A 27,991-nucleotide genomic window follows, 5' to 3' on the forward strand; every position below is an offset into this window, starting at 1 on the left:
ATTAAACACATGTGTTGGTGTTTGAAAACTAACCTAGAATTAAACCCTAGGTACCAGGAGCAAGGCAACGATGGGCTTAAAAGGCAGCTGTAATTCATTAAAATCCTTTATTTTTTCCCGATGGTGAGATGTTACATAACAAAGCAGGATCATTTAGTTTTTCAATTTCTGCAAGGAGGTATGGGAATTAGTGGCCCCCAAATCAAGAAAAGTGGTTTCTGAGGCTCACCCACACAATCCCTAACTCCTCAGTCCTACATCACACACGATGGACATGTCAGGGTACCAGAAACAGCAGAGTCAAAGTCACAGTTTTAAATTTCAGATGATCTGTTGTAATAAATCCTTTATTAATAGTAAAAAAATCAGTGTATTCAGAAGGAATTATATAAACACAAGGCATCATTATTGTCTGAAGAAAGTGGTGCTGAATGAAGAAAAATTCTATCATTGCATAAGTTTGAAGACATCTGAGAAATGAAAAAAAAAAAAAGTTGATTCATCGATTTTAAGGAGAAAAGAAGAGAGATAATGCAGATCTTGGTTTCTACATTTGATCTTAGCCAAAAGAAGCGATCAGATCTTGGTTTCTTTTCTTTCTTTCTTTTTTTTTTTTTGTCTTTTGCCTTTTCTGGGGCCATACCCGCAGCACATGGGAGTTCCCAGGCTAGGGGTCCAATCAGAGCTGTAGCTCCCGACCTACTCCACAGCCACAGCAATGCCAGATCCGAGCCACATCTGCCACTTACCACCACAGCTAATGGCAACGCCAGATCCTTAACCCACTCAGCAAGGCCAGGGATCAAACCCGCAACCTCACAGTTCCTAGTCAGATTCGTTAACCACTGAGCCATGACGGGAACTCCAGATCTTGGTTTCTAATACTATCCTTCAGCAAAAAGAACCAGAGGTCTTTGGCGAAATGGCTGATCCTCAGGTTGGAGCAGAGAACACATAAGATGAGCCTGGAGCAAAATATAATACAAACAGCATACACACACACACACACACACACACACACACACACAGTGTGATGGGATATGGCAGAGACACAGGAACCAACTGAAAGAACTCCAAACGGCCAAAGCTGGAACAATCTGCACAAGAAAATAAATCACGTAGCATTCAATTGTAACACAAAGTGTAAAATAAACACCCATGAGTTCTGGTTGTGGCTCAACAGAAACGAATCTGACAAGCATCCATGAGGATGCAGGTTCGATCCCTGGCCTCGCTCAGTGGGTTAAGGATCCGGCATTGCTGTGAGCTATGGTGTAGGCTGCAGATGCGGCTCTGATCCCACATTGCTGTGGCTGTGGTGTAGGCCCACAACTATAGCTCTGATTTGACCCCTAGCCTGGGAACCTCCATATGCCATGGGTGCAGCCCTAAAAATACAAAAAATAAATAAATACCCCTGAGTCCATACTGATGTAAATAAATGATTAAATAAATGGGAGAGAAGAGACAAATCCCATATGCAGAAGAATTCCAAATGATTTGTGTAGAAGCTCTGTCCCCAAAGAGGAGCATAACCCCTGCCTCCTTAAGCGTGGGCTGGACAGACTGACTTCCCTCCAGAGAGGCCAGTGTGGAAAGGCGAATCAAAGAAAAACTTTCAAATGGAGAAAGTGACAAACACTAGCTCAGCCAGATGGTCAAGGTCAAGACCAACAATGGTAAGTCATGATGACAGAATGTACCCTTGATATGATGTGATGACAATGGCACTTCCCCTCTGTGGGCCTCCTCCCCAAAACATATAACTGGAATCTACTCATGAGAAAAATGAAAAAACCATTAGACAGGGCCCAACAGGGGGATGCTCTGCAAAAAACCTGACCAGGACTCCTCAAAATCATCAAGGTCATTGAAAACAAGGAAAGTCTGAGAAATTGTCACAGCCAAGAGGAGCATAAAGAGACCTAACAACTAAATCCTGGGACAGTAAAAGAAGATTAGATAAGAACTAAGGAAATCTGAATAAACTATGGACTTGAGTTAGTAATGATGGATCAGGAACTCTCAGAGAAAAGAGAATAATCAGCTATGTCCTAGTTTAAGGCTTACATTTACCGAAAGGACATTTCAGTGAGATAAAGCGGCATTGCTTGGAATGCCAACTCAAAAGGACATCCAGGAGTTCCTGTTGTGGCGCAGTGGAAACGAATCCGACTAGGAACCATGAGGTTGGGGGTTCGATCCCTGTCCTCGCTCAATGGGTTCAGGATCCGGCGTTGCCTTGAGCTGTGGTGTAGGTCGCAGATGTGGCTTGGATCTGGCGTTGCTGTGGCTCTGGCGTAGGCTGGCAGCTGTAGCTCCGATTAGACGCCTAGCCTGGGAACCTCTGTATGCCGTGAGTGCAGCCCTGAAAAGACCAAAAAAAAAAAAGGATATCCAGTAGTCCTAAGTTCCACTGCCTCCCAAAGTCTCAAAGAGCCTGTGAAAATCTCTCTGAAGATGCTGAATCTACACACCTGCTGGGTTATCTTTCTTTCCTGATTCATTCTGCTATGTTCAAAAAATAAAGCAACAGGTAAAAGAAGTGGAAACATGAATTATGATACACTATACGGTGTCACAATAATCATAATTAATGTAAGATGTTAGTAACAGGGGAGAATGGGGGTGGGGGTTATGGAAACACTCTGTGCACAGTTTTTCTATTAATATACAACTATGGAGGTTCCTTAAAAAAAAAAAAAACTAAAAGTAGGAGTTCCCATTGTGGCTCAGTGGTTAACAAACCCGACTAGTATCCATGAGGACATGGGTTCGATCCCTGGCCTTGCTCAGTGGGTCAGGGATCCGGCATTGCCATGAGCTGTGGTGTAGGTCAAAGATGCGGCTCGGATCCCATATTGCCTACAGCTCCAATTGGACCCCTAGCCTGGGAACCTCCATATGCCACACGCGCGGCCCTAAAAAGACAAAAAAACAAAACAAAACAAAACAAAAAACCCAAAAAACAAAAAATAAAAACAAAACAAAACCTAAAAGTAGAGTTACCCCTGCAATACCACTCCTGGGCATCTATCTGGAGATACATGCACCCCAGAGTTCACTGTAGCACTGTAGCACTATTTACATTAGCCGAGATACGGAAGCAACCTAAATGTCCACCCATGAGAAATGTTCAATGCAGATGTGGTACATATACACAATGGAATATTACTTAGCCATAAAAAGAGTGAAATAATGCCATTTGCAGCAACCACGGATGGACCTAGAGATTATCATACTAAGTAAAGTTAGTTGAAGACAAACATCATATGACATCACTTATATGTGAAATCTTAAAAAAAAGATACAAATGAACTTGTATACAAAACAGAAATAGTCCTACAGACACAGAAAACGAATTTATAGTTACCAAAGGGGAAAAGTCAGGGAGGGATAATAACCCACAAGGGAAAAGAATCTGAAAAAGAATATACATATGTATATATATACATATGAATCACTTTGCTGCACACTTGAAACCAACATATTGTAAATCAACTATACTTCAAAAACAAATTTCAAAAATAAAACTATTCTAAAATGTTAAAACGTTATCTTTAAAAAGCACAGCCATATATACCATTAGTTGAATCTGGAAACTATCTCTGACACATAAGGCATCTGGGACAAAGTTTATATCCTAAACTGGAGAAAGACAGATAAAATTCTTGAAAATCTGCCCCTATGGCTTATTTCTTGACAGGCTTGTTTTGTTTTCTTCGATCTATCTACTTGGGTAGGGTATTTTCCATCTGATCATTTTAAAATCCAAAGCTTGTCACTGGTGGAGTCACTAACTATTTGAAACAAGCTGCCAAGGGAAACCTACCTGGGCTTCAGGCAAGAAAGACTGTCCACGTTAGATTCCTAAACAGAGAACACTGTGCTGAGGCTGGGCCACGGGGCCTAGGAGAAGTTCTAGGAGGAAATGCGAATCTGACCCCTTTCAAGTCAGGTGCCTCTCCTGGGGGATCAGCTGCGCACAGAAAAACCAGTGCTGGTTAGTGTTTGTTCTTTTCCATCCAGATGGAGGTCTGTCTGAGGTATGCTGACTAGACTTTCAGTCCTACAGTTCTGTGGTGACCTTTGATCTCTCCTAAATAATGTTTGATCAGAATACGACAGTTACTTCGGGTGTTTTGTTTGTTTGTTTCATTTTTGGCCATGCTGCAGCATACGGAGCTCCCAGGCCAGGGATTAGATCTGAGCTGCAGCCTCGACCTAAGCTGGATCCCTAACCCACTGTGTCGGGCCGGGGAATGAATCTGCGTCCCGGCACTCCCAAGATGCTGACGATCCCATTGCGCCACAGCAGGAGCTCCTACTTTGGGTATTTTATTTTATTTTCTTCCTATTATGGTTGATTTACAATTTCTGTCAATTTCTGCTGTACAGCAAAATGACTACATGATTTTTGCCTTTTTTTTTTTTGGTCTTTTTATGGCTGCTCACAAGGCATATAGAAGTTCCCAGGTTAGGGGTCAAATCAGAGCAGCAGCTGCTGACCTACACCACGGCCACAGCAACACAGGATCCAAGCCGCACCTGTGACCTACACCCCAGCTCACAGCAATGCCATATCCTTAACCCACTGAGTGAGGCCAAGGGTTGAACCTGTGTCCTCATGGATGCTAGTCAGATTTGATTCCACTGAGCCACGATGACGGGAACTCCTATTTCGGGTATTTTAATTTTCCAAGATGAGCATCTCCCTTGGACTAGAGGAAAATCCTAAACCAGATTGTTTCATTAGATCCTCTAAACACAAGTGCTAAGGAACTAAAATGCCAAGTAGGATCCAGCTCATCTCACACCGAGTCACCTCCTCTCGAGTGAGAGATGAAACTGCAAATGGTTTGTGTGATGGTTTAGAAAATATTTATTTCACTGAAGAGGAATATTTATTTCAAACCCATTAGCCACATCTCTAAAAGGATGTCTATGAAGACATTGCCTTGAGGAGTCTTGAAAGAATTCCAAAGAATTCTGAAAAATACATGTAGCCTCTTACACATTTTGAAGTTTGCATAGTAAAGTGTTCATGATTTAAACAGCCGAAAAAAATGTAATTTCAGGAGTTCCTGTTGTAGCACAGCAAAAACGAATCCGACTAGGAACCATGAGGTTGCAGGTTCAATCCCTGGCCTTGCTCAGAGGCGTTGCCAGGGGCTGTGGTATAGGTTGCAGATGTGGCTCGAATCTGGCATTGCTGTGGCTATGGTGCAGGCCGGCAGCCTCAGCTCTGATTCGACCCTAGCCTGGGAACCTCCATATGCCTTGGGTGTGGCCCTAAAAAGCAAAAACAAACACACACACACAAACAAAGAAAACTGGTTTTGGAAGATTTAACAATGATATGTTATTAGCTCTTTTCACTCATTCTCTCAGGAATGTCCTATGGAAGTTTCCAGAAGGCACATATGTGACGATGTCATAGCTCTATGAGCTAATGGAATATGTGCTTGTGTATTCTTGTGTTTTAATTTCAAATTCAGTAACTGTCAACAAATGTTAATTCACAGAAACAAACACTTGCTGGTTCTCAATCATTTTTCAGACTGTAAAGTGGAGACCAGAGCACTGATGCTCCATGGTGACTGTGGGCAAGTTGGAGAGAGGTCTTTTTTTATTCTGTAAAGTGAGGGAGCAATGACAGGAAAGCAGAAGGTGAAAAAGAACTGGCAGAGCATTAGGACGTTGGGCATTTTGTCGGACATTGATTTTTTGGAGAGAAGACACATACTGGATGGGCGTCCAGACACTGACCTCTCTAAGCCATCACCTGGGGCCCCTGCTGCCGAGCTTTATGCCACAGGCAGGCCTGTAACACTTGCGTTTTCATCCTGAAGTGTCACCTTTCACCTTCCAGGTCATAAGCTCCCAAATGAGAGGCCCTTTAAGCCAGGCTACAGGAACTTGCGAAATTTGGCTTATTTTTAGAAGAGCCAGCTTTGGCTCAATTGGATGACAGAGAGTTGGTGTGCCACTTGTATTTTGCATATATTTGAGCAGACATTTGCAGGCTAAAACCAGTCATTTGGCTTCAATCACCCTTTTCAAAACTCGTGGAAAATAACTGAATCCCATCCCTGACTGGTTGGGAGGGGAAGAGGGGCCCTGCTATAAAACAAGAGGAGGGATTTATTTCCTTGAGATTCATCATTTAATTATAGACCCCCAAAGTAAGAGACGTTAGGTCCCAGTTCCCCCTGTGGTGCAGTGGGTTAAGGATCTGGTGTTGCCACAGCTGTGGTGTAAGTTGTGGCCCTAGCTTGAATTTGATCCCTGGCCTGGGAACTTTGATACACCATGGTGCAGCCGAAAAAGAAAAAATAATAATAACAAATAAAATAAAATTTAAAAAAGATAAGTTAGGTGCATGGTTCTCCAGTCCTGCAAGTTTTATCAGTTTGGAAAAGCATGGTTTTGGGTTAGGTGCACACAAAGTCAGGAAAACAGTCTGCTGTGAATTCTCTGGCACAAGGTACTCACTCTGATTCAGAACTGCCCGCCAGCAGCCAAACCATCTATGACAGCAGTTCTGCACGGAGGCTGAGGGGGTTAATGCCCATGGATGCCATGGACACTGGCATCACACCAAGGTAACTTTCTCCAGAACTGAATGGGACAAAACTGAAAGCCAAATGCAGGCTTCTTGGCTTAATGTATTCAGTGACACATTTTTTTGTTTCGTGGCCCTGGCTCCCCAACTGGAGCCTCCTCTATAAGCCTGGAGCAACCAATGTGCACTAAGAAAGACAGCGTCCCTCACTTTACCATTCTCCCTCTGGGTGAACAACAACTACCAGACTGGACTAGACCTTGGCGTTGTAGAGCCCAAACCCTGTGGTTTTCCAGGAAGGAACCCCTGCCTCAAGTCTCCATCCTGCTTCCCACTTACTCCACTGCTCCTGATGCTACGAATTCTTCTCGTGGGCACCCCTCTTACGCCCTGACACCCTACCTAACTCCATTAGCATGGTTCATGTCCTCTTGATCGGTCTTCTACTGCTTTAAAAAAAAGACAGCCTTGGAGTTCCCCTTGTGGCACAGTGGAAATGAATCCCACTAGGAACCATGAGGTTGCAGGTTCGATCCCTGGCCTCTCTCAGTGGATTAAGGATCTGGCGTTGCTGTGAGCTGTGGTGCAGGTGGCAGATGCGGCTCAGATCTGGCATTGCTGTGCCTGTGGTGTAGGCTGGCAGCTGCAACTCCGATTAGACCCCTAGCCTGGGAATCTCCATATGCCACGGGTGTGGCCCTAAAAAGCAAAAATAAATAAAATAAAAATAAAAATAATAAAAGATTAAAAAAAGACAGCCTTTGACCCAAGGTCTGATAGATATTTTAGGGAACACTCAGCAACAGGATGTTCCCTGGAGGGAAAACCAACCAGAATTGAGGAAGCTGCTTCTAAGAGCAGAGTTAGTGTAGTTGTTTTAAGTTCTGGGTTAAGTAATCTTGTCCTTTTCATTTTTTTCCCTACCATTCATTCTTCTATCAAAAGAGCCAAGAAATAGAAAAACACACTGCATAAATGAAGGACGTACACTTATTAATTTGGAGCTTGCTCTCTGCCCTGAATTCATTCACTGACATTTACTGGATCCTCACTATGTGCCAGATGTTTCCCCAGGCACTTAGGGTCTATCCCTCAATAAAACTAAGATCCCTGCCCTTAAAGAGTAGGCATTCTCATGGAGAAAAGTGGGTGAGACATAACAGGCTTAATAAATAAATAAGCTACACGCTCTATTAGAAGATGATTAATAATACGGAAAAACAGAAGAGGATCAGGAGGTCAGAGTGGGTGGAGAAGTGGTAGTGATTTTAAATACGTGGGTCAGAGGTGGCTCTTTGAGAAATATCCTCTTGACTCAGGGGAAGGGAATGGGCCAAGCTTATCATGGCGGGGGTGGGGGGGGGCGAGGGAAGGTTCTAAGCAGAGGGAACATGTGGGTCAAGCCTTTGTCCTTTGAGTGAGGTGGGAAAGCTGGCAGTTTGAGAAGAACACTGACATGATTTAGCCTGTGTTTTATGAGGACTGCTCCAGCAGCTACACAAACACTAGATCTTAGGCAAGCAGGCTCCTGAAGGGCTCCAGAGTTTTTCCCCATCTGTAAAATGGGAATTAAAGATGTCTAACAATACCAAGTTGCTATAAGTTCAAAGTAAATCTTTGCCAAAAGCATTATGAGAATTACCAACTGACATATAAATTATAGTTACTATTGTTATTGTTGTTATTACAAGGAATATTAAGAACTATATCCAGTTTACTAAAACGAAAACTAGCTTAGACGTTTTGTAAATGTAAAATGAGTAGTTTTTTTAAAGTAAAAACCAGCAAGATCAGCCTAAATCCCCTACTCTTAGTAGAAAGTTCACTCAAAACTAACAGTGAACTAGTAACTATTATGTTTAAAAATCTGTAACAGGGAACATCTGGATCATTTCTGTGGGTTACTTCTGTATCAAGGCCTTGACCTTCGTTATTTCACTGGATCCTCATAAATGGTCTATAAAGTAGATACTGTTATGAGCCCAATTTCACATAAAGGAGGTCAGTAACTTACTGGGGACACACAGTACTGAACTGACATTTAGTTTATATCAAAGTTAGGGATCTTAACAACCTACCCATCATGCATCCCACCACAAAACACCATGTAGAAAAAGCTTTCTGCACTTCTGCTCTTTATTTGGGGATTTGACTTTGCCCATGACAAAGTGATTCTTTGGAAAAAAAAAAAAAGCCTACAAAAACATTGTTTTGAAATCTTTGTCAATTAACAAGAAATAGCAGAAATAGTACAGAGTTCCTAGCACCCTTCACGCAGCTTGCCCTAAGAGTACAATCTTACGTAATCATAGTACAATGATCAAAACCAGGAAAGAGACTTGGGTACAATACCATTAACTAATACATGGAGCTTATTCAGATTTCGTCAGTTTTACTTTTGTTTTATGGTGAGGGAAGGGTGGAATTTCTATGAAATTTTATTGCAGATACAAATGAAGAACTGTTCCATCACCAAAAAGAAGCTCCTCCACGACACCCCTTTATGAATATCTTTCTCCCAACTTAACCTGTTGCCAAGAGCTGATGTGTCTCCATGACTATAATCCGGTCATTTGGAGACTGTTAAATAGATGGAATCACATAACGCCTAATCTTTGAGATTGGCTTTGACTCAGAATAATGCCCTGTGCACAAAGTACTTTGCTCATGCTTCTTAAAGACAGCGCTTACATCACAGAGGGGAAAAGAAAAAACCAAACAGGTATCAAAGGGAAAAGCATCTGAGTTCCTGCCATGGCTCAGTGGTAATGAACCGGACTAGTATCCATGAGGATGCAGGTTTGATCTCTGGCCTCGCTCAGTGGGTTAAGGACCTGGTATTGCCATGAGCTGTGGTGTAGGTCGCAGATGTGGCTGGGATCTGGCATTGCTATGGCTGTGGTGCAAGCCAGCCGCTGCAGCTCTGATTTGACTCTTAGCCTGGGAACTTCCAAATGCCACAGGTACAGCACTTAAAAAAAAAAAAAAAAAAAGAGTTCCTGTTGTGGCACAGTGGTTAATGAATCTGACTAGGAACCATGAGGTTGTAGGTTTGACCCCTGGCCTCGCTCAGTGGGTTAAGGATCTGGCATTGCTGTGAGCTGTGGTGTGGGTCACAGATGCAGCTCAGATCCCATGTTGCTGTGGCTCTGGCATAGGCCAGAGGCTACAGCTCTGATTAGACCCTGTTCATAAACATGCCTATAGCCTCCACAATCAGGGCTCTTTAAACACTTCCCAACTCAGGATCCTTTCAGTAGAAGGAATGGGGTAATTCCAAGATAGAATGATAGAACGATGCCTCCCAGCAAACTTCAGATGGTACATCTGCATGGGAGATGCCACAAAGGCATCCCCCTCAACAAAGACATCACAGGTCAGAACAGCCTTGGCACCTAGTTCCCTGACCATGAGCTACCTACTGGAGGAGAGCTCGGGTATCATACTAAAGCATCCTCAAAACTAAAACCAGATGCAAATAGGAGAAAGTTTGTCTGTAGTTCTTTCACAATGCTACAAAAGTTCCCAGGCTTGGGAACAGTCGCAGTGGCTGACTTGGCATGACCAGTGATGTGCCCAGAGCAAGGTCTGCATTGGAAGCCTGCACCCTAGACCCTCTCGCCCTGGACTTCCTTAAGCCCTTTGGGCTCCAAAATGGATATAAAAGGCAAACATAGTGAGACAAGCACATGTTACTTTCACCCTCGCTTTTGTCCAATGACATGAGGGGACTATTTGAAATTCCCTCAGTGCTCATTCATTCATTCATTCGCATGGTTCTGATGTGCCAGGCAAGGTGCTGGGTGATGGGGCTAAGCTAGAAAAAAATGAGTATGTAATAATCACACCAATGGATAACCTGAGGGAGGACTCAAGAAGATGGGTGTGCTTCCACGTGGTAGGGAGGGTTGACAGGGAAGAGGAGTATACATGGGAGCAAAGATATCTGCATCAGTGCCCACGCAATTAAAACCATTGAATCCAGAAGACAAAGAGGAGGCCAAATCAAGAGGTAGGAGGGGCGATTACATGATATAAACAACCCCATACCTCCTGGGTGGGAAGCCCCAAAGACTGGAAAGTAACTGGTTCACAGAGATTCACCTACAGGAGTGAGAGTCCTGAGCCCCACATCAAACTCCCATGTGTGGGGATCTGGCACTGGAAGAAAGCCCCTGGAGGGCATTGAAGACCAGTGGGGCTTGTGTGCAGGAGCTCCACAGGACTGGGGGAAATGGAGGCCCCATTCTTAAAAGGCACACACAGACTTTCACGTGCACTGGGTCCCAGGGCAAAGCAAAGTCTCCATAGGAATCTGGGTCAAACCTGACTACAATTCCTAGAGGACCTCCTGGGAAAACAGGGGTGAATGTGGCTTGTTGTGGGGGAAGAACATTGGAAGCAAAGCTCTGGGGAATATTCAGCAGTGTGCCTTTCAATGGAGGTGGCCATTTTGGGAAAATCTGGCCCCACCCATCAGTGCTGAGAAGCCCCAGGCCAAACAACAATCCAGGTGGGATAATAGCCCCACCCCTCAGTAAACAGGCTGCCTAAAGACCCCCCAGAGCACAGAGCCGCCTCTAATCCCATCCAGAGACGAAGCCCCACCCACTAGAGGGATAGGAATCAGCTCCATCTACCAGTGGGCAGGTATAAGTTCCTCCCATCAGGAAGCCTACAGCAAGCCCACATACCAAATTCAGCCACAAGGGGGGCAGACACCAGAAGTAAGAGAGGCTACAACTCTACTATCTGTAAGAAGGTCACCACACCAAAAACCTATAGAAATGAAAAGACAGAGAACTATAACTCAGATGAGGGAGAAAGAAAAAAACCCAGAAAATCAGCTAAGTGATGAGGAGATTCTCTGCCTCCAGGAAAAAGACTTTAGACTGTTGATTCTGAAGATGATGCTAGACACCGGAAATAAACTGGAGGCAAAAATGGATAACTTACAGGAAACACTGAGCAAAGAGATACAAGATATAAAATTTAAATAAGAAGAGATGCAAAAAACAACAACTGAAATAAAAAATTCACTAGAAGCAGCTAACAGCAGAATACAGGAGGCAGAAGAATAAATAAGTGAGGTGGAGGACAGATTAGTGGAAATTATGGATGTGGAACAGAAAAAAGAAAAAAGATTGAAAACAAATTAAGAGAGTCTCAGAGAACTCTGGGACAACATTAAACATACCAACATCTGTATCATAGGGGTGCCAGAAGGAGAAGAGAGAGAGAAGGAGACAGAAAAAATATTCCAAGAGATAATAGCTGAAAACTTCCCTACCATGGGAAAGGAACCACCCACTCAAATCCAGGAAGCACAATGAGTACCATATAAAATAAACCCAAGGAGGAACACCCTGAGACACATATTAATCAAACTGACCAAAATTAAAGACAAAGAGAAAATCTTGAAAGCAGCTAGGGAAAAGAAACAAATAACATACAAGGGAACTCCAATAAGGTTATTGGCAGATTTTTCAGCAGAGACTCTGCAGGCTGGAAGGGAGTGGCATGATATACTTCACGTGATAAAAGGAAAAAAACTCCAACCAAGATTACTCTACCCAGCAAGGTTCTCAATCAGATTTGAAGGAGAAATCAAAACCCTCACAGATAAGCAAAAGTTGAGAGAATTCAGCAACACTAAACCAGCCTTACAATAAATACTAAAGGAACTTCTCTAGGCAGAAAAGAAAAGACAGCAACAGGAAACAAAAATTCCACAAATGACAAGGCTCACCAGTAAAGGTATATATACAGTAAAGATATGAAATCATAGACACACAATTATGCCACTAAAATCAGAAATCATGAGAAGAGAAGGGTACAAATGCAGGACACTGGAGATGCACTTGCAATTAAGAGAACAACAACTTAAATCAATTTCATATATATAGAGAGACTCATATCAAAACTTCAGAATAACTGCAAACCAAAAATCTACAATTGATACACAAACAAATAAGAAAAATCAACTCAAAGACAACACTAAAGATAGTCATCAAACCACAAGAGGAGAGAACAAGAGAAGAAGGGAAGAAAAAAGAGCAACAAAAACAAATCCAAAGCAATTAATAAAATGGTAATAAGAACATACATATCAATAATTGCCTTAAATGTTAATGGACTAAATGCCCCAACCAAAAGACATTATAGACTGGGTGAACAAGATCCATATCTATGCTGTCTTCAAGAGACCCACTTCATTCTAGGGACACATACAAATTGAAAGTGAGAAGGTGGACGAACATATTCCATGCAAACAGGAATCAAAAGAAAGCTGGAATAGCACTACTCATAACAGACAAAATAGACTTTAAAATGAAGAATATTCTGGAGTTCCCATCATGGCACAGTGGTTAATGAATCTGACTAGGAACCATGAGGTTGTGGGTTTGATTCCTGGCCTTGCTCAGTGGGTTGAGGATCCGGTGTTGTCATGAGCTGTGGTGTGGGCTGCAGATGTGGCCCGGATCTGGCATTGCTGTGGATCTGGCATAGGCCAGCGGTTACAGCTCCGATTCAACCCCTAGCCTGGGAACCTCCATGTGCCATGGGAGCAGCCCTAGAAAAGGCAAGAAAAAAACACACAAAACATTAATTAAACAAAATGAAGAATATTTTAAGGGACAAGGAAGGTCACTACATAATGGTCAAGGGATCAATCTAAGAAGAAGATATAACAATTTTAAATATCTATGCACCCAACACAGGTTCACCACAATATATGAGGCAAATGCTAACAACCTTAAGAGGACAAACTGACGATAACACAATCATAGTGGGGGACTTTAACACCCCACTTACAGCAATGGACAGATCAACCAGACAGAAAATCAATGAGGAAACACAGGCCCTGAATGAAACATTAAACCAGATGGACTTAGTAGATATTTATACAACATCCCATCCAAAAGCAACAGAATACACATTCAAGTGCACATGGAACAGTCTCGAAGATTGATCATATCCTGGGCTACAAATCCAACTGCGGTAACTTTAAGAAAATTGAAATCATATCAAGCATCTTTTCCGACCACAATGCTATACGACTGGACAACAACAACAAGAAAAAAACTGCAAAAAACACAAACACGTGGAGACTCAACAACATGCTACTAAACAACCAATGCATCACTAAAGAAATCAAAGAGGAAATTAAAAAATACCTAGCCACAAATGACAACGAAGATACCACACTACAAAACCTATAGGATGCAGCAAAAGCCGTTCTAAGAGCAAAGTTTGTAGCAATACAAGCCCACCTCAGGAAACAAGAAAAAACCCAAATAAACAAGCTAACTTTACATCTAAAGCAGCCAGAGAGAGAATAGACAAGACCTAAAGTGAGTAGAAGGAAAGAAATCATAAAGATCAGAGCAGAAATCAATGAAATAGAAACAAAGAAAACCATAGAAAAGATCAATGAAACGAGAAGCTGGTTCTTTGAAAAGATCAACAAAATTGATAAACCCCTAGCCAGACTTCTCAAGCATAAAAAGAGAGAGGACTCAAGTCAATAAAATTAGAAATGAAAAAGGAGAAGTAACAACGGACATCACAGAAATACAAAGGATCCTAAGAGACTACTCTATGCAACTATACGCCAATAAAATGGAAAACCTAGAAGAAATGGACAAATTCTTAGAAAAGTACAATCTTCCAAGACCGCAACAAGATGAAATAGAAAAGATGAACGGACCCATCACAAGAACTGAAATTGAAACTGTGATTAAAAAACTTCCAACGAACAAAAGTCTGGGACCAGATGGCTTCACAGGCAAATTCTATCAAACATTTAGAGAAGAGCTAACACCTCTCCTTCTGAAACTATTTCAAAAAATCACAGAGGAAGGGATACTCCCAAACTCATTCTATGAGGCCATCATCACCCTGATACCAAAACAGGACAAAGATTCCACAAAAAAAGAAAACTACTGGCCAATTTCACTGATGAACATTGATGCAAAAATCCTCAACAAAATACTAGCAAACCGCATCCAACAATACATTACAAGGATTGCACATCATGATCAAGTGGGATTTACCTCAGGGATGCAAGGGTTCTTCAATATCCGCAAATCCATCCGTGTGACTCACCACATGAACAAACTGAAGAATAAAAACCATATGATCCTCTCAATAGACCCAGAAAAAGCCTTTGGCAAAATCCAACACCCATTTCTGAAAAAAACCCTTCAGAATGTGGGCATAGCAGGAACCTCAACATGATAAAGGCCGTATATGACAAACCCTCAGTGAACATCATTCTCAATGGTGAAAAGCTGAAAGAATTCCCGCTGAGATCAGCAACAAGACAAGGATGTCCGCTCTCACCACTACTCTTCAACATAGTTCTGGAAGTCCTAGCCATGGCAATCAGAGAAGAAAAAGAAATAAAAGGAATCCAAAGTGCAAAGGAAGAAGTAACACTATCCCTATTTGCCGATGACATGATACTATACCTAGAGAATCCTAAAGACTCCACCAGAAAACTGTTAGAGCTCATCCATGAATTTGGCAAAGTTGCAGAATACAAAATCAATACACAGAAATTGACGGCATTTCTATATACTAACAATGAAAGAGCAGAAAAGGAAATTCGGGAAGCAATCCCGTTTACCATCACATCCAAAAGAATAAAATACCTACGAGTAAACCTCCCTAATGAAACAAAAGTCCTGTACTCCGAAAACTACAAGCCACTGATGAAAGAAATCAAAGATGACACAAATAGATGGAAAGACATACCATGCTCTTGCACTGGAAGACTCTACTACCTAAGGCAATCTACAGATTCAACGCAATCCCTATCAAACTACCAAGGACATTTTTCACAGAACTCGAACAAAATATTTTAAAGTTTGTTCGGAAGCACCAAAGACCCAGAATAGCCAAAGACATCCTGAAAAGGAAAAATGGAGCTGGAGGAATCAGGCTCCCTAACTTCAGACTATACCACAAAGCAACAATCATCAAAACCATGTGGTACTGGCACAAAGACAGAAATACAGATCAGTGGAACAGGATAGAAAGCCCAGAATTAAACCCACGCACCTATAGCCAACTCATCTATGACAAAGGAGGCAAGAATATACAATGGAGAAAGGACAGCTTGTTCAATAAGTGGTGCTGGGAAAAGTGGATAGCCACATGGAAAAGAATGAAATGAGAACACTCCCTAACACCACACACAAAAATCAACTCCAAATGGATGAAAGACCTAGATATAAGACCAGACACTATAAAACTCCTAGAGGAAAACATAGGCCAAACACTCTCTGACATAAATGACAGCAACATCTTCTCAGATCCACCTCTTAAGAGTAATGACAATAAAAACAAAAATAAACAAATGGGACTTAATTAAACTTCAAAGTTTCTGCACAGCAAAGGAAACCCTCAACAACACAAAAAGACAACCCACAGAATGGGAGAAAATCTTTGCAAGGAAATCAACTGACAAGGGAGTAAGCTCCACAATTTATAAACAACTTCTTGCAGCTCAATACCAAAAAAACAAACAACCCTATCAAAAAATGGGCAGAAGATCTCAACAGACAGTTCTCCAAAGAAGACATACAAATGGCCAAGAAACACTTGAAAAGATGTTCAACATCACTCATTATTAGAGAGATGCAAATCAAAACCACTCTGAGGCACCACCTTACACCAGCCAGAAAGGCCATCATCCAAAAGTCTACAAACAATAAGTGCTGGAGAGGGTGTGGAGAAAAAGGAACCCTAGTACACTGTTGGTGGGATTGTAAACTGGTGCAACCACTGTGGAAAGCAGTATGGAGATTCCTCAGAAAACTGAGCATAGAACTACCATTTGATCCAGCAATCCCACTCCTGGGCATCTACCCAGAGAAAACCATGACTCGCAAAGACACATGTACTCCGATGTTCATTGAAGCACTATTTTCAATAGCCAAGACGTGGAAACAACCTAAATGTCCATCGACAGAGGAGTGGATCAAGAAGATGTGGTACATATACACGATGGAATATTAGCCATTAAAAGGAATGAAATACTGGCATTTTTAGCAACATGGATGGACGTAGAAATTATCATCCTAAGTGAAGTCAGCCATACAATGAGACACCAACATCAAATGCTTTCACTGACATGTGGAATCTGAAAAAAGGACAGAATGAACTTCTTTGTATAACAGATATTGACTCACAGACTTCGAAAATCTTATGGTTTCCAAAGGAGACAGTTTGGGGGGTGGAGGGATGTGCTGGAGTTGTGGGATGGAAATCCTATAAAATTGGATTGTGATGATCATTGTGCAACTATAAATGTAATAAATTCATTGAGTAATAAAAATTTTTTTAAAAAAACATCCAAATAAATGTTCATCAACCAGGGAGTGGTTAAATCATTACAGTCCATCCACAAACGGAGGCAAATGTCACTATATGACGAGCCCACAAAAACCTACATGGAAAGAGCTACGTGTCTTTGAGATCTAGGTGTATATGCACATACTCAAGTGTATGAAGGACTAGAAAGGATCTGGAAGGAAAAGAACCTGGATTCCTCTGTCTAAGGGAATTAAAGTGTAGTGGTGAAAAGGAGAGTCTTGGCATGTCACAACAGTCTGAATGTTTTGTATGTGGTTGATTTTTAAATTTTTTTATTTATTTATTTTTTGCTTTTTAGGGCCACACCCGAGGCTTATGGAAGTTCCCAGGCTTGGGGTCGATTCAGGAGCTATAGCTGCCAGCCTACACTACAGCCACAGCCACGCCAGATCCATGCCACATCTATGATCCTACACCACAGCTCTTGGCAATGCAGGATCCTTAACCCACAGAGGAAGGCTAGGGATTGAACCTGCAACCTCGTGGATACTAGTTGGGTTCATTAACTGCTGAGCCATGAAGGGAACTCCTGGTCTGAATGTTTTACCATGTGTTCACTTATTATCTGTGTAATGAAAAGGCTAAAATTAACCTGCACGTGAACTTGAAGGAAAATCACATATATGCATATACATTAACATATATGCATAAACATATAAACATATATAAGTTTGCAAAGAATCACATTAGTGTCTGTATTTTAATTGTAAATGTATGATAAGATGTAAAAATACTGAATATTTTGCCTACCCCTGCGGCATTCCCAGGTCAGGGATGGAACCCACACCACAACAGTGAACTGAGCCACAGCAGTTAACAGCACTGGATCCTTAACCACTAGGCCTCAGGGAATTCCCTGAAATTTCTATATTTTTATTATAAAAACAATTATATATAATCAAGTTTTTAAAACCTTTTTATTCTGAAATAATTATAGATTTACAGGAAGCTATAAAGAAATATACAGTTGTTCCACGAATCCTTCACCTGCCTCCTCTGTGGTAACATACCACATGACTACAATACAATGTCAAAACAGGGACATTGACACTGGCACCATCCACAGAGCTTATTCAGATTTTGCCAATTATAAACGGACCCATTTGTATGTATGTGTTGCTCTGTGTAAGTTTTATTACATGTGTGGCTTCATGTAACCACCATCACATTAAAGTTTATTTTATTTATTTATTTTTCCTTTTTAGGGCTGCACCTGTAACATATGGAAGTTTCCAGGCTAGGGGTCGAATCAGAGCTGCAGGCCATAGCCATAGCCGCAGCCACAACCACATGGGATTCAAGCCACGTCTGCAAACCTAAACCACAGCTTTTGACAACGTCAGATACTTAACCCACTGAGCGAGGCCAGGATTGAACCTGCATCCTCATGGATACTAACTGAGTACTTAACCCACTGAGCCACAATGGGAACTCCTAAAGTTTATTTTAAAAAGCATACTATTCTGCTATCAACTGCTCGATTTCTATTTTACTTCTATCTGCCAATGGGGGAAAATTTTTCAAATTAAAAAAGTAAAATAAAAATTGTAAAGGGAGTTCCCGTCTTGGCGCAACGGAAATGAATCCAACTAGGAACCATGAGGTTGTGGGTTTGATTCCTGGCCTCGATCTGTGGGTTAAGGATCCAGCGTTGCCATGGGCTGTGGTGTAGGTCACAGATGCGGATCAGATCTGGCATTGCTGTGGCTGTGGTGTAGGCCGGCAGCGACTCCTAGCCTGGGAACCTCCATATGCTGCGGGTGAGGCTCTAAAAAAAGACAAAAGACAAAAAAAAAGTAAAGAAACTAAAATCCCAAATATGTGGCAGTTGTAATGATATATCTGGCCTCTGAAAAATAAATCAGATCTCCAAGTTGAGAAATTGTATATAGTCTTGATTATTTAAAAAAATTGGCAGATCTTATCACAGAAACATCCTTCTACTTTCTAAGAAAACAGACAGAAGAAACATTCTAGATGAATAGAGATGGACAGATTTTGTCCCTGATTTCATAAAGAAAATCTTATTTTGGTAAGGACAGGATCAGTGAGAGACAGAAATCCAGAGCAGAACCTAAGAGGAGGTTATCAAATTGGTGCCTAGAATACAGAAACTTGTCATATCTGGGAGTTCAGCTCACCAACAAGGAGTCAGGTCTAATTTCAAAGCAAGTTCCAGACTGATTTTCAGTCTTTTCAGGATAGTTACTAGTCTAAGGTATTAAGGAACGTCTCGGAAGACAAGATGGAGAAATAAATGGTGGAAAAAATAAAATTAGGCGGATTTACTACCGGTTGAACCGCAGCCCAGAGGGTTGATTTAATGAACTGGTGTCCACTCAGAGGCTGCCTTAAATAGCAAACCCCTGGGCTCTGCCCTTGGTTAGACTGGAATCTAGATTTCCACCACAACTTGGAAGAAACAGAAAGGCAGGGGCAAGAAGCAGGGAGAGAATTTACTAATCCAATGAGAGAATCAAGATTCAAAATGGCCTCAGTAGGCTGGGACAATGAGTTAAATTTTTACAAGGATAAATGTCACATGTTCAGCTGAAATTCCAAAATAATTAAATAGATAAGAAGCAGAAGAGTTTTGATTTTGCAACAATTAATGAGAAAAAAGACCTGGGGATTTCAGTCAAACTCAACATTAACCAATGTATTAACCTTCATCAAAAAGGTAAAGGCAATTGCATCACAAGAAATAGAGCATCCAAAACATGAGAGGTTAACGGCCTCCCCTCAACTTTACACATCTTTCCAAAATAAGACCAAGGCTACTGTAGACCAAAAAGCTCAATTGTTCGATCTAAGAAAGAACTGGAAATTTTTATTCCAGCCAAAATCTGAGAAGAGCATCTCTGAAAGTTCTGAGAAATATTCTGCCACGTAGAAGTCAAGATGGTTTATCTGTTTTTTGAGACAGAGGGCTGTACATCAAATGCCATATTATCGAGTTTACATAATCCAGATCTAAGGGCCATCGTAGTGGGTCATGTGACCCCTCGGATCAAGTACGAACGTTATCTTTTTTTTTAATGGCTGCACCCACAACACATGGAAGTTCCTGGGCTAGGGACTGAATCTGAGCTGCAGTTGCGACCTACACCACAGCTGCGGCAATGCTGGATCCCTTAACCCACTGAGCTGGGCCGGGGATTCAACCTGCACCTCCACAGTGACCGGAGCCACTGCAGGCGGATTCTTAACCTGTTGTGCCATAGCAGGAACTCCAGATACATTATCTTTCAGGAGTTGTTTTTTTTTTATTTTTATTTTTTTTTGGCTTTTCAGGGCCACACCCGCAGCATATGGAGGTTCCCAGGTTAGGAGGGGTCAAATCGGAGCTGTTGCCACCAGCCTACACCACAGCCACAGCAAAGCCAGATCCAAGCCTCGTCCTCATCCGTTTCTGCTGCACCACAACGAGAACTCTCGCAGGCGTTGTCTTTTGATACTAGAAGAACATTGCTCTTTTTGGTGAAGCAGGTATTCCTGCTGATGGGAGAGGCCTGATGGATGCATAACACAGATACACAATGCAGAGTGGGGGAGAGAGGAGGCCAAAGGGCAGAGAAGAATTTTTATGTTTAAATTTTTCTTGTCTTGCCATAAAATATGAATTTTATTTCACACCACCAAACTCTTTCGGGAAAGAGAAGAGGTGTGAACACTTTCAAACTAGTCTTAAGAGGTCAGTAATACCCCTACAGTAAAAAGAATTTCTTGTTCCAGGAACACACTGATGTGACAGGGGGTGACACACCCTAACCCCACATATCAGGGCAAGGGAGGGCATCCTGTGCTTGGAACACTCCCAGACCTCACCCTATGTGCTCCTTTGTAAAATAAATAAATAAGTAAATAAGTAAATAAATAAATAAATAAATAAATAAATAAATAAATAAACTAATGGTAAGTATAGCACTTTCCTGAGTTCTGCAAGTTGTTCTAGCAAATTATTGAACCCAAAGGGTCATGGGGACATCCAAATTTACAGCCAGTCAGTGGCTTAGGGACTAATGGTAAGTATAGCACTTTCCTGAGTTCTGCAAGTTGTTCTAGCAAATTATTGAACCCAAAGGGTCATGGGGACATCCAAATTTACAGCCAGTCAGTGGCTTGAGACTTGTGGCTGGGAGCTGAAGTGAGGGCAATCTTGTGACATGTTCTCCTTAAACCCGCGGGGACTGCACCAAGTCCTATAATCAGGATCAGAACTGACTGGCAGTACAGAGGCGGCGTTACCCCAAAACAAGGATAAACACAAAAATCTTTTACTAAACATTAGCAAATGGAATCTACCACAATGCATCATGACAAATGTTAAACCAATGTTTAGCCCCGGAAGGCAACATTGGTTTAACATTTGAAAATCAGTGTAATTTGCCATATAAAGAGAAGAAGGGAGAAAAACCATACGATCATCTCACTAGATGCTGAGGTCTGACAAAATGAATATATACCTTTCTGATTTAATTTATTTAAATTTCAAGACCATGGAGTTCCCGTCATGGCTCAGTGGTTAACGAACCTGACTAGCATCCAAGAGGACAGTTTCGATTCCTGGCCTCGCTCAGTGGGTTAAGGATCTGGTGTTTCTGGGAGCTGCGGTGTAGGTCTCAGACGTGGCTCAGATCCCACGTTGCTGTGGCTGTGATGTAGGTCGGCAGCTATAGTTCTGATTGACCTCCTAGCCTGGTAACCTCCATATGCCATGGGTGTGGCCCTAAATAGACAAAAAAAAAAAAAAGAGAGAGAAAATAAATAAATTTTGAGGACAGGCAAAATTAATCTATGATAATAGACATCAGAACAAGGTTACCTATGGGAGGTGGGGGCTGATTGGAAGGGAGCAAGAAGGAGCTTCCTGGGTTGATGGCAATGTTCTCTGTCTCGACTGAAGTGGTGGTTCCGTGAGTGTCTACATTTATCGTAACTCATTGAGTTGCGCACTTAAACTCCATGCATGTAACTGTTTGTCACTTTAACCTATTTATTTAACTACATGCCCCATAAATCTTTCTTTATGGGACCCTCCTCTTCATCCTAGAGAAGGTGGAATGTATTTTTTTTAATTGATTTTGAACAAATAAATTATCTGATGATCAATTCCTTGGAGGAACTCAGAGAAAACTCAGAGGAAGGCAGAGACAACCATAATATCCCTCGTGGAATCCGGAATAAGAAAGGTGATTCAGAGGCAATACCTCAGGCTAACACTCACTTGCTGGTCCATCCTCACCGTAAATACTCAGGGAGTATTACCATGAGTCAGGCACTATTTTGGGAGAGACAGACTCCTTGTCCTGATGGAGCATGTGTTCTCTAAGACGGGCAGGGAGACTAAACAAATAAACAGGGCAATTACAGACGTGACCAGTGCAGTGAAGGACGCCCACAAGAATATGTGCCTGGGAGTCCATAAGGCAGCGGGGCAGGGGAGGGGGGGGGTGGGGGGACAGGAGAGAGTTAAGAGGGACCGGGAAAGGCCGCTGTGCAGAAGTGATATTTGGGATGTGTCATGGGATGAAGGGCAGATGGAACAACGTTGTAGGCAGACAGAGGAGAAAGTGCAAAGGTCCTGAGGCAGGAAGACGGGTGATGTTTCCGAGAAAAGGAAAGACAATCACTGTGACTGGTGCTTAATAAGCAAGGAGGAAAGAGGGGGAGGGGTTTGGTGTGGGGAGTTGAGTGAGGACCAGAGCACACAAGACCTATGAGCCGGGGCAGGAAGGACTCTGAGCGACAGCCAAAGATACCAGAAGCCACTGAAGGTTTTTAGCAGGTGGGGGACATGGTCTGCCAATGATGACAAGAGTGGGGACAAGACTGGAAGCAAAGAGGCCAGTTAGGGAGCTACTACAGTGCGGGTGGCAAGAGCTGGTGGTGACGGGGACCAGGGCACTGCAGCAGAGATGGAGAAAAGATTTCAGATGCTCTGTATGAGCAGAACAGACAGGACCTGCCGATACATTTAACATGGAAAATGAGAAGAAGGAAAGATGAGCAAATGGTGACATCACTTACTCAGATGGGGCGTTCTAGGGCAGAGCAAGGCTGGAAGGAAAATCAAGAATTTCATTTTAAGACACCTCCATATCCAGTAAGTGGAAATGCCAAGCAAGGAGCTTGAAACTCAGGAGGGAGGTTTGAGCTGGGGATACAAAGTTCAAGGTCATTGTCACACAGATGGTCGTGAAGCCGGGGGTCCAGAGGAACTCTCCCAGGCAGAAGTGCCTCAGAGGGAACAGAAGCGGGTCCAGGGCTGAGCTCCAGACATTCAGAACTTCTGTCAAGGGCAGAGGGAGAGCAGTGAGGCGGGAAGGAAGTCAGGAAGACAGTGTTTCCAGAAGGTTCCCTCTCGCTTACAGCAGTCCTTTCCAGAACATTTGCTGAGTGTGTGGAGAAAGGAAGGACTGGGATGGGGAGGTGGGACAGCAACCTTGCCAGAGGCTGCTTGAAGATGCCATGACAGGAGCCAGAATCAAAGCCCACTGGATTTGGCAGCACAGAAACATCAATGGCACTGACCTTAAGAGCCCTGTCGTAGCAGGGACGGGAAGGAAGCCAGGGCACGCCCATTCAGATGGAAATCAGATGACTGCTGACCATCAGGGCAGCCACTACCCCACGATGACTCAATCCTCCCACAGCCACCCCCATGACCAATGCATTTTCCTTGCGGCCAAACCTCACTGAGGTCTTCATATCGATGGTTCCTGAAATGCAAGACCTGCCAAGCCAGCAAGGCCACAGCTGCCAAAGATTCTGGCCACTTTGCCAACTTAACCAGAGACACTTGTGGAGGGCACATCCCTACACCCTAACCCTGTTGGGTGACTTCTGACCCCCAAGATTCCCACCTGCCTCTCCACCGACCTGGCCCTCCCCTGCTCTGCCACACACCTGTGTGTTTATCCTCTATTACTGCTGGCTGCAATGCACTGTCGTGGTCACCAAACTTTTGCTCCCTTCTTCTACTAGGGAGAAAATAACACGTAAGCCACACAACTCAGACTCACCAGGAACAGTCAGGACGGAGGGGGATTTTTCTGGAAGTTCATTAACACGGCTGCTGTTCTGAACCCAGAAAATGTTGACGGGCTCGGGCGGGCCCACGGCCTGACAGGTGAGGTTGAAGGCTGTGTTTCTGGTGACATTCATGCTCTCAGGCTGCCTCGTAAAGTGAGGAAGTCCTGCAGAGGAAGAGTCAAATGAAAGAAGGTTTTAGATCCACAGGCAAAGGCACAGCCCTCAGGGGAATGGAAACCACACCAGGACTTGGCAATAGGCGCTTTCTCTGGACACCACTCAGGTGTGACATGGCAAGCGTTCACCTCCCCGAAGGTGGCTAAGAAAACACAGAGGCTAATTCCTACCAGTCTAGCTCCAGCTGGCTTTCTAGGATACTTTCTCAAAGGAGTTGTAAGGATGATTCAGAACTGGTTTTTCCAGAAGGCAGGCCTGGCAGTTCTCAAATTAGGTGTTGCTCAAACTCCTGGGACAGGCTGGCAGGTTTTCAGGATTTCTTACCAATAGACACAAAAGAAAAACAAAGCCACGTAACAGCCCTGCTCTTTTTTTTCTAAACTGAAGTACGGTTGATTTACAATGGTGTGTTAGTTTCAGATGTTGTACAGCAAAGTGATCCAGTTTTTAAAATATATATATATATATATATATATAAAAATATATTTTTCAGATTTTCCATTTTAGGTTATTACAAGATACTGAGTACAGTGTTCTGTGCTATACAGTAGGTTCTTATTTACCTATTTTATTAGAGTAGTGCGCATCTGTGAAGCCCAGCTCCTAGTTAATCCCTCCCCCTCCTTTCCTCTTTGATAACTTTGTTTTCTGTCTGTGAGTCTGTTTTGTAAATAAGTTCGATTGTGTCTTTTTTTTTTTTTGTCTTTTTGCCATTTCTTGGGCCGCTCCCGTGGCATATGGAGGTTCCCAGGCTAGGGGTCGAATTGGAGCTGTAGCCATTGGCCTATGCCAGAGCCACAGCAACACAGATCCAAGACACGTCTGCGACCTACACCACAGCTCACGGCAACGCTGATCGTTAACCCACTGAGCAAGGCCAGGGATCGAACCCGCAACCTCATGGTTCTTAGTCGGATTCGTTAACCACTGCGCCACTACAGGAACTCCGATTGTGTCATTTTTTTAGACTCTGCACGTAAGTGATACATATGATATTTCTCTTTGTCTGAAGTACAAAGGCTTACTTCACTTTGTATGATAATCTCTAAGTCCATCCATGTTGTTGCAAATGGCATTATTTCATTCTTTTTTAATGGCTGAGTTATATTCTATTGTATCATGTACCACATCTTCTTTATCTATTCATCTATTAATGGATACTTAGGTTGCTACCAAGTCATGGCTATTGTAAACAGGGTTGCTATGAACACTGGAGTAAAGGTATTTTTTCTTTTTTATATGTAATGATTTTTATTTTTTCCATTATAGTTGGTATACAGTGTTCTGTCAATTTTCTACTATACAGCAAAGTGATCCAATCACGTGCACACACGCACACATACACACACACACACATTCTTTTTCTCACATTATCCTCCATCATGCTCCATCACTAGTCACTAGCTATAGTTCCCAGTGCTATACAGCAGGTTTTCATTGCTTATCCATTCCAAATGCAATAGTTTGCATCTATTATTGCATCTATTAACCCCAACAGGTATCTTTTCTTTCCTTTTTTTTTTTTTTGCTTTTTAAGGCTGCACTTGCAGCATATGGGGGTTCCCAGGCTAGGGGTTGAATCAGAGGTACAGCTGCTGGCCTACGCCACAGCCACAGCCACGCCAGATCCTTAATCCACTGAGCGAGGCCAGGGATTGAACCCGAAACCTCATAGTTCCTAGTCGAATTCTTCTCCGGTGCACCATGACAGGAACTCCCCAAAAGGTATCTTTTCAAATGAAAGTTTTCATCTTTTCCAGATATATGCCCAGGAGTGGAATTGCTGGGTCATGTGGTAACTCTATTTTGAGTTTTATAAGGAACCTCCATACTGACCTCTGTAGTAGCTGCACCAATTTACATTCCCACCAACGGTGGAGGAGAGTTGCCTTTTCTCCACACCAGCTCTGGCATTTATTATTAATAGACGTTTGATGATGGATGATGGTCATTCTCACTGGTGTGGCCTGTCCATTTTTGAGGACAACCTATTGGGTATGAGACTTCCAGGTGGGTGATAATCAGCTTTAAAACCTGTACCCTTGTATGCAGCTGAACACTTTTCTGAGCACATTCTCATGAAAATAGTGTAGACAGTTACACAGTTACAACCCCAAGATCTCCCACTTTGATTCCAGAACCAGGGTCACAGGGAAGTTAAGAATAGCTCAGAGAAAGCCAGTTGGTACTTATTTCGGGCATGTGCCAAAAATTTAACATATCAAGCTAACTGGCATTTAAATTGTGTTCTTTGGGGGACTGGGAATTCACAGATCTGGTCCCAGCAGGAATGAAGTGGGAGTGTAAAATGAGATTCCTCTTTCGTGTTTCGAAGTTTTACAAAACTCCGTTTGGACCTAACTCGTTCCTGCCCTGGGCATTTTTTTCTGGGATTTTACAAGTGAAATGTCCTCTGAATAGTTTTCCCAGATTAGCGGCAAAAGTAGGAACCCTCCCTTCTGGCTGTGGCCAAGAGAACCCTGTGGTGGTGGCTGTCCAGCCTGTGATGGGCTTAAAGCAAATCTCCAAAAAGAGACTCCTGCGAGGAGCCTCCTGCCCTCAGGCCTCCTGCGGCATTAGTGGGCATCAAGTTTTGATGCGTGAAAGAATGGACAGCACAGCAGCCTTTTTTTTTTTTTTTCTTTTCTTTCTTTTTCGGCTGCCCTGCAGTATATGGAGTTCCTGGGCCAGGGATCAGATCCAAGCAGCAGTTGAGATGTAAGCTGCAGATCCTTAACCCGCCAGATCCTTCCTTAACCCGCTGTGCCACATTGGAGATGAAACCCGAGTCCCAGTGCTTCCAGGATGCCACCTGTCCCTGTGTATCACAGAGGAAGCTCCATAGCAGCCTTTTTGGTGGGAGAGCTTCGAGCTGAACTTCCCTGAAAAAGCTAACCACCTGCCCTAAAGCCTGCCATGAGGAGGGTCAGGAGAAAACAGAAAAGCGGTTGTTCTGATGGCTTTGCTGATGGGGTACCTCAGAGAGAAGGGATGCAGAGATCCTGGAGGGCAGGCTCTGGGACAATGGGGCGTGGCCACCTTGGGTGATAATGAAGATGTTTCCTCCTCCTTCCCTTCCCGGACCCCGGGCCACACCCATAGCATGTGGCAGTTCCTGGGTCAAGGATTAAACCCGCACCACACTGACAACACTTGGATCCTTAATCTACTAGGCCACTGGGAAACTCCCTCAGAGCCTTTCTTGACAGGTCCTGCCATTGCTGAACCAGTCACGCAAATTCTGGGATGCTGGATGTGGGCTCGGGTGACCTCGCTCACAATCCCCACTAGGGTTCAAGTTCCTTGAGAGCAGATACCGCCTTCCCCTTGCCTGATGGCCCACTTCTCCCTGCCCACCCCCCCCCAAGCCCATCTTGTCATGGCATGGAATTGCACTGAATCATGCACCTGCCAAATCGTAGGGCCTAAAAATGAATCCCAAGCCGAGCCACTGGCCCAATCCAAGACAACAGCTCACTCTCCTCGGTGTCACCATCCGCATAAGCAAGACAGGAAAAGATGCTGAATAATTCACAAATTGGCACTTGATCAGGTGGGTAGTATCTGGTGTCAACTCTGAGAACTGGATAATAAAGCATGCACTTTGTTTTCTAAAATAGACTTCAGGTTTTTTCATTGTAAGTAACCTTAGGACAAGGAGGTCCCTAATCTCTTTTCATCTCAACCATAGCACCTAGGATAGAGCTAACACTTTAAGAATTGAGTTGTTTTGGAGTTCCCGTTGTGGCTCAGTGGGTTAAGAACCCCACATGGTGTCCATGAGGATGGAGGTTCGATCCCTGGCCTCGATCAGTGAGTTAAGAATCTGGC

General features: G+C 43.0%; 1 protein-coding gene across 1 annotated transcript in view; it reads right to left on the reverse strand.

Annotated features, from left to right (window-relative positions):
• MERTK (MER proto-oncogene, tyrosine kinase) overlaps positions 1-27,991 on the reverse strand; it is a 138,255-nt gene that overhangs the window by 65,728 nt on the left and 44,536 nt on the right. Inside the window, exon 4 of the mRNA XM_047781191.1 lies at positions 23,974-24,147. Coding sequence (XP_047637147.1) covers positions 23,974-24,147 — 174 coding nt within the window. The remainder of the gene's footprint in view (positions 1-23,973; positions 24,148-27,991) is intronic.

This window comes from Phacochoerus africanus, chromosome 5, assembly GCF_016906955.1.
Source record: "Phacochoerus africanus isolate WHEZ1 chromosome 5, ROS_Pafr_v1, whole genome shotgun sequence".
In the NCBI taxonomy this organism is placed as follows: Eukaryota; Metazoa; Chordata; class Mammalia; order Artiodactyla; family Suidae; genus Phacochoerus; species Phacochoerus africanus.